General features: G+C 35.9%; 1 protein-coding gene across 2 annotated transcripts in view; it reads right to left on the bottom strand.

Moving 5' to 3' along the window:
• Positions 1 to 5,111: 5,111 nt before the first annotated feature.
• LOC138739328 (GRIP and coiled-coil domain-containing protein 2) overlaps positions 5,112 to 7,549 on the bottom strand; it is a 134,642-nt gene continuing 132,204 nt past the window's right edge. For both annotated transcript variants that reach the window (XM_069891139.1, XM_069891140.1), the window contains exon 23: positions 5,112 to 7,244. In XM_069891139.1, the coding sequence (XP_069747240.1) occupies positions 7,177 to 7,244 (68 nt within the window). In that variant the 3' untranslated portion in view covers positions 5,112 to 7,176. The remainder of the gene's footprint in view (positions 7,245 to 7,549) is intronic.

Genomic DNA, 7,549 nt, shown 5'->3' with positions numbered 1-7,549 from the left:
GTAAAATACAAGTTTTGTTTACATTTTCGATATAGTAGATAGTGCAAAGTGGGTAATTGTAGACAGCACATTGGACTTTCACCACTATATTTGTAATCAAATCTATTGATGAACATTGATCATAAAAGTTGAAAACATAATACAGTATTCTTAAATCTTGTTCCTGATAGAATTAAGCAGTCTGCTTGATTGGTACTTCAACCTCCTTTAATATTCATTCTCCTACTATCTATAAATTCTTTCCAATCACTTGCAAAACCTTTTTGACAGCGGATCCCACAAAACTATGATCCCTACCAAAGGAAAACAAGGGCAGAAGATGTATGAAAACTCCAACACCTGCTTGGAAAATATCTTGACTTGGGAAATATATTGACAATCCTTCATTATCACTGGGTCGAAATACTACAACTCCCTCTCCAATAGCTCTATGGGAGCACTTTCACCAGCAAGTTCGCAGCAGTTCAAGGTATTTAATTATCACCTTTACAACAGCAATTGGAGAGGTGCAATAAATGTTTGCTTTCTTGGCTAAATATTGAAAATAACAAAATAGTGATCTTAACAAAGGCCAAGAGGAAAGAAATAGAATACAAATTAAAGATCTAATATTTAATCAAAAATTACAGGAAAGGATTAATTCTATCCAGATTAAATAATCAATAATACACATATTACCAATATTATTGTTGCATGACAGTATGAGAATGGACTTTATAATGGCTTTAAAAACTATCCTTAAGATAATAAACATTTAAAAATATTCTGGGTTTTGAGGAATCAGACTGAGCCAATTGTAATGGAAATACATATTTAGATTCACATTCTGATAACTATCTAATGGAAATGCAATATTCTCGTGCCAAGTTATACAGATATACCGCATAGTAACAAGCCATTTCGGCCCACGAGCTCGTGCTGCCCAAACAACCTACAACATCTAGTATGCTTTGAACAGTGGGAGGAAACCACAGTCCCTGGGAAAAAACCAGGCAGACACGGGGGGAATGTACAAACTCTTGACAGACAGTGCAGAATTTGAACCCGGGTCACTGGCACTGTAACGGTATTGCGCTAACCCCTACATTAACCATGCCACCCTAATCAATGACAAATATTAGATGGAGATACAAGACAACTGATACATTATTAAGAACCTGTAAAAATGGCAGGCTTTCAACAGTACAGATTTTTTTTAATATCTAGGGATTTAAAGAAATCAAGGGCCTTGATTTTCATGATGAAATCAAAATATGAATGCTTACTCTACATGTACACCCACGTTTATTTTACTTGTAAAGGGACTTCAATGTAGAAAAAGAAAACCCTAGACAATTCCATAACATTCTCTATGTTGATCGAATGATGTGGAAGAGGAGAGAAAGTACATGGAAGAGTGCATATGAAAAAGTGATTTAAAAAGTATTAAAGGGAGAGTTAGGCACCTGAAGTCACAGCTGCTATCAAAAGTGTGAATTACTTCAAAGAGGAAGATCCTTTTGAGAGGGTGGATTTGTTCAGATTTTTGGCAGTGGGGGAGGAGTTTAAAAATACATTTGAGGCAGATTGAACAATTTAAAATGAATTTACCAATAGAGGTGAGAGGAACTTAAGGCCAGGAAGCATAATTGCAGTTGTAAAGGTTGGTGGCCAGATGGGGTAATCAAGTCTTAAAGGATAGGAATCAATTTGGAGGCAAGCTGAGATGGATGAAATGCTGTACCCAATTAAGTCAATTGGTGAGATAATGCTGTAGTATTGGAATGATCTTTGAGGGAGTTGAACAAGTAATCAAGGTTCCAAATTCCAAGTTTGAACAAAGAGAGGTTGTTGGTCAATCAGCATGTATTACAGCTACACACTACACAAGAGGAGGTACAGCTACTGAAAGCTATCTCCTAGGCAAAGAGGAGATTCTGGATGAGAATGGAGACAATTTGTGGGATTAAAGGAGGAATTATCCTCAAAAATGCCTCTATCTCAAAACAGTTTAATACCCATGACTGGAAACAGAATCTTGGCTACCTGGTACCAACATGATATCAGGTGCATTGAAGATTGTTATGATCAACAGAGGTAATTTATGTCTTTTGAAGGACATAAAAATAAATATAATTTACCTAACGTTATTCCGCTATTGCCAATTGTGATTTTTTTGAGGGAAAAGTGGGGTTAATTAATGGTCCTACCAATGTGCTCAGCCATGGAAATTCTAATTCGAAAAGGGAGTGCAACCAAATTGATCTCTAATTTGTATGATCCAAGATCAAAGCCTAAATCTGGACTACATAGATCAGAGGAGAGATGGGAAATCAGATTTGGGCATTGCTGATCAGATCTATGTTGAGATAGTATGACTACCTTAATTAATTCTAGATATAGACCAATTCATTATAGTTTTCTGCACCAATTACATCTCACACCTCAAAAGATGCATAAAAATAAACCCAAATTTTCTGATAGGTGTGGCATAAATGTTGGTACCTTTTTACATCCCACCTGGTTATGCATGAAATTATGACCCTTTTAGATAGAACTGGGGGAAGCGTTGACAAAAATTGTGGGGGTGAACTTGCCTCGACTGAGGAATTTGGCAGTTATAAAATGTAACTTGTCCTGAAGTAAATCTAAATTTATTAAAAGTGTGTTGTCAATAGCCAGGAAATGTAGAACAGTAATGTGGAAATCCAATTCCCAACTTCACATTGATCGTTGAAACATGGAAATGCAAAGTTCTATTCCCCTTGAGAAGATTACTTATAGTCTTAGGAATTGATATAGTATATTCGTTGAAATTTGGGAACTTTATTTAGATTACTTAAATGCCCAGATTGTATAATTTATTTTGATATTTGTCAATTAGTATACTCATTAGAAATTCAATAATTTTAAAATGATGCGACTCTGAGATGTCGAACCTTAGCTCCTGTTGCTTTTTCTTTCTTTTTATCTCCTTCTATTCCTTGCTGTCTATCCCCTTTCCTTTCCAATCTGGGGAAAGGGTTCTGGGAGAAGGGACTCTCCCTTTTATTTTTAATTTTTTTCAGACCTTATGTTTTTATATTCAATATATTATTGTTATTATATTCTTTTCTTTCTTTGGCTTGGCTTCGCGGACGAAGATTTATGGAGGGGGTAAAAAGTCCACGTCAGCTGCAGACTCGTTTGTGGCTGACAAGTCCGATGCGGGACAGGCAGACACAATTGCAGCGGTTGCAGGGGAAAATTGGTTGGTTGGGGATGGGAGTTGGGTTTTTCCTCCTTTGCCTTTTGTCAGTGAGGTAGGCTCTGCGGTCTTCTTCAAAGGAGGTTGCTGCCCGCCAAACTGTGAGGCGCCAAGATGCACGGTTTGAGGCGATATCAGCCCACTGGCGGTGGTCAATGTGGCAGGCACCAAGAGATTTCTTTAGGCAGTCCTTGTACCTTTTCTTTGGTGCACCTCTGTCACGGTGGCCAGTGGAGAGCTCGCCATATAACACGATCTTGGGAAGGCGATGGTCCTCCATTCTGGAGACGTGACCCATCCAGCGCAGCTGGATCTTCAGCAGCGTGGACTCGATGCTATTGTTATTATATTAATTGAGTCCTATATTCTATATTTTCTTAAAACTTAAGTAAAATATTAAAAAAGAGAATGGAAAGAATGCCATGCTGTGGCATGGGACCCAATTTGTTTATTTTTTTTATTTATACCACAGTTTAAGCAGATTCTGGCCATTTAAACCCCTGCCACCCAATTACATCCAAATTAACTGACAACCCTGCATGTTGTGAAGCATAATTTGAATGACATAACCTGCTACAAAACTAAATCCAATGCAATAGGAGACAGGACACAGAAAATAGCTGTCGAACACTATGATCGGGTAGACAGCAAGTGGGATGAGACACCCACTCCCATAGGCCGCAGCAATAGCAGTCGAATCGACCAATCACCGCCAGTGGATTGCAGGGGGTCCAATCTGAGCCTTTCACAGAGCCAAAATCAATTCTCACCTTTCAATATACAATTAACACCTCGTGTCTGTTGGTCTAGACTCTTCTCCTTCCCATTCTTCCACCTTCCTCTCTCACTTTTTATTGAGACACCTGCCTGTTCTTTTTGCTTATGAAGAAGGGCTCAGGTCCAAAGCATCAGTAATATATGTTTACCTCCTATAGATGCTGTGAGACCAGTTGAGTTCCTCCAGCATTTACTGTGTTTCGACTACAATCATAGTGTCTGCAGACTTCTGTATTTCACTCAATGCCTTCTAAGCCCAATTTGACCATCAGAACAAAAACCACTGTGTACCCCCACGTCCCCGATAATCTTTTTACTGGTGTGCTTACTCCCTGCAGGAGAGTGAATCCAAGGAAAGCATCTGGTCTGGTCCATCATCTGGTACTCTGACAATAAATTTGAACTATTGAACTCTGAACATTTCTTTGTTCATTTACACTTCTCTCTAAACACTTGTAGAGAGAGATTTCTTCTCAAATACAGTTTAGTTACTGATAAGTAGAAATTCTGCCTAGCCCACAGGAAAAAGAATCTCAAGGTTGTATGTCATTAATGTTGTCTTGACAATAAATTTGAAATTTGAGCTGCAAAGGTGGTGTTCTTCATTGTTCAATAAAATTGAGGTTGCCATATAAATAGGCAATAGATAAATTAAGGGGACAGTACATAGAAAAAAAACCTCATGCTGAGAACCAATAGAGCATATACCAGCAACTCTCAACTTCCTTGAAATATATTACCCGAGCCTCATGAATTTGAAATATGAAGAAAGAGATCATAATAAATAGAGGAAGCTCCCCATTTGTAATCAAAATAGGGATTCTGAAAGATTTCAAGTTTACATAAAACATATTGAAACATTAATGCTAAATTAAATGTTGAGTTTTGCAAAAATAGTTTTCAAACCAAAATGCACTTAAATAGATTTCTGACTGTTCTCAATTGTAAATTAACTGTAAGCCTTGCATTGGTTTGATTTGTTGTTATTACACACTTTATGTTCCAAAGTAATAGTGATTTTCTTATCAGCTATCAGTTGACTATTAACATTGTTTTCTGGGATATAAATTTATATCTATTTGAAAACAAAGTCACACTTCTGACAAAATTCTTCAAAGGTTAGACTGTTTAATTTACAAGCTTTTTCACTTTTTGCTGCTTCTCTTTGCAGTCATCTCTCAAACTGTACATTATCTCTAGAATATGTCAAAGGCTGAATTTAAATTAACATACAGTGAAAAGAAATTGCAGTATTTCATTCACATTATTAAATGTATTTGATCTGCAAGGCGAATCACAAATATGCAGACTGTTATCTGTGGCAAGGCAGGCTGGGAATTCCTCACATTATAAGGGGCTTTCACTGAAACTCTGCTAATAATAATCAGGCACAATCCTTGGCTTTCAAGGAATGGTTACCACGAGAATGGAACAGATATGATTTCACATAGAAGAAATGGTCAGATTTTTCCATAGTCCATCTGCATCATTTTACAAAATATGTATATGGCAAGAATACTGCACATACATTGCATTACAAAATGTGCTTCATTCAACACAGTAGCTAAGTGCAGCTGCATTTGAACGTCCTTATCATAATGTGCTAATACAAAAAAAATGGCCACCAGCTGAAAATCCATTTAAAAGTCAACATTAACCAGCATCTGACCCCAGATGAATCTTCACATTTCTTACTTTGCATATTACAAATGGAATTGCCCTTTTCTAGTGCAGTTTTGAAAGGAACAGTGATGCGTCATATATTAGAAATAGTTTGTAGCTCTTTAAAGTAAAATGTCAATAAAATTAAGGGCAAAGATTTGATTTAACAGGGGAATTTAACTTTTGGATGCATTCATGTGAAAATGCAAAACATATTCAGAGACTCATCACGACATTCTAGTTCAGGCAGTACGAGAAGCACTTGGCGATTCAGTCATTATAAACAAGAGATTAATGAAAATCTGAAAAAGGGAAATTAGTAGAACCTTGTTTCTAATAATAAAAACAAACAGAAAACAACATGTAAAGAAGAATCTTTAAATGACAGATTTAACAATGTATGAAGAATGAACTTGAAGGTATGGTCTCAGAATGCAAGTACATCACATATACATTTCAAAATCATTCATTTGTTCCCTTCACTGAAAAAATAAAGATGTAATTAAATAGTCACTGTAAAGAGTACTTCACCGTATTTTTGTTTAAATTATATCCCACTTGGCCTTTGAGGCACCAGAAACCATTTTTAAAATCTTCTCAATGGTGTGCAAATCTTTCAATCTCAGTTTCGTTCTGGCATAAATTTATTCTAGTTAAATTACTGCATGCAGTAGATTTGAATTAATTCAAACATGCAAATGATCCAAATTGATATTAGCCTAATTTTCCCCAAAAGCTTGATGTCAGTATGACACAGATAACCCCATAATATTGGAATTTTATACTATTATGTACCTATAATACCAAGCCCCAAGCTTTCAAACAATTTTCTGTATATATTAAAAACAATCCATTCATGTTTAATTCATGACAAATATTTAGTTTGTGATTAATGTTGCAGCATTTAAACCATTGTTTCCACAAGTAAAATAATTATTGCTCTAAATGTGAAATAAACAGAAAATTACAGGATTGAATGAATAGAAAATGGGTTTGAATGCAAAGGAACATGGATGCTATTTTAATTTAAAATAGATGATAATATAGGATTATGTCCACTTCCCACACTATCACAGATTTCTTCTTGAGCATTTTAAGTTGTTCTACCACTTCTGTAGATCACTTTACATCACCAGCACTTTTTACGGTAGTATATGAAGTAACTATATTGGTCACTCCAAGCATCATCAGATACATGCTGACACTGCTTTTACAATATTGGAATAAGAAAAATAAGATAATAAATTTACACCAAAGATCAATCATTCATCTGTGCAAGTTACTTTAAAATATCTCCTTCCAGTTATGTTTTTCCCCATATAAAGTTAGAAGTATTAAAAAAGACCAAAAAATGAACACATAACAATGTTATTTACAAATCATGTAGGGATCACAGTAGAAAAATCAACTTGAGAAACAACAGGCAGGTCTTCTCTCCATAAACCAATAGTGTCTGTTCATCATGGCAAGGCTGGAATGTTAACTTCAATATCTTATCGCATTAAACTTTATCAAAGTCCTGACCAACTGTGAAGATATGAAGCCCAACCTGAAGTCCGGGAAGTGCTTTCTTCTTCCCCTAAACATAAAATAAGAGAAAGTTGAAAGTCTTAATTATATTTACATAATACTAGAAGATAAAACAATTAATAATGATGGAGAAATAATGATCTAGGATTATGTTTTTAGAGTTTTATTTGGTTGAACAGGGAAAAATGCCTTCATGCATTTTCTCCCTACATGGAAAATTCCTCATCTAGTAGATGGTCAGACTGCTTGGAAGGCTGCCAATGCTCCTCCAACTGTCAGGTTGGATACTGAACAGCAGTTCACTTTTTCGTTCAACTTCTTGGCGATCATTTGCTCTCTGCTTGATGTGTCACC

The sequence above is a fragment of the Narcine bancroftii genome, chromosome 7 (assembly GCF_036971445.1).
Source record: "Narcine bancroftii isolate sNarBan1 chromosome 7, sNarBan1.hap1, whole genome shotgun sequence".
In the NCBI taxonomy this organism is placed as follows: Eukaryota; Metazoa; Chordata; class Chondrichthyes; order Torpediniformes; family Narcinidae; genus Narcine; species Narcine bancroftii.
The sequence above is the reverse complement of the archived record's forward strand: the minus strand, read 5'-3'. Positions and strand labels throughout refer to the sequence as shown.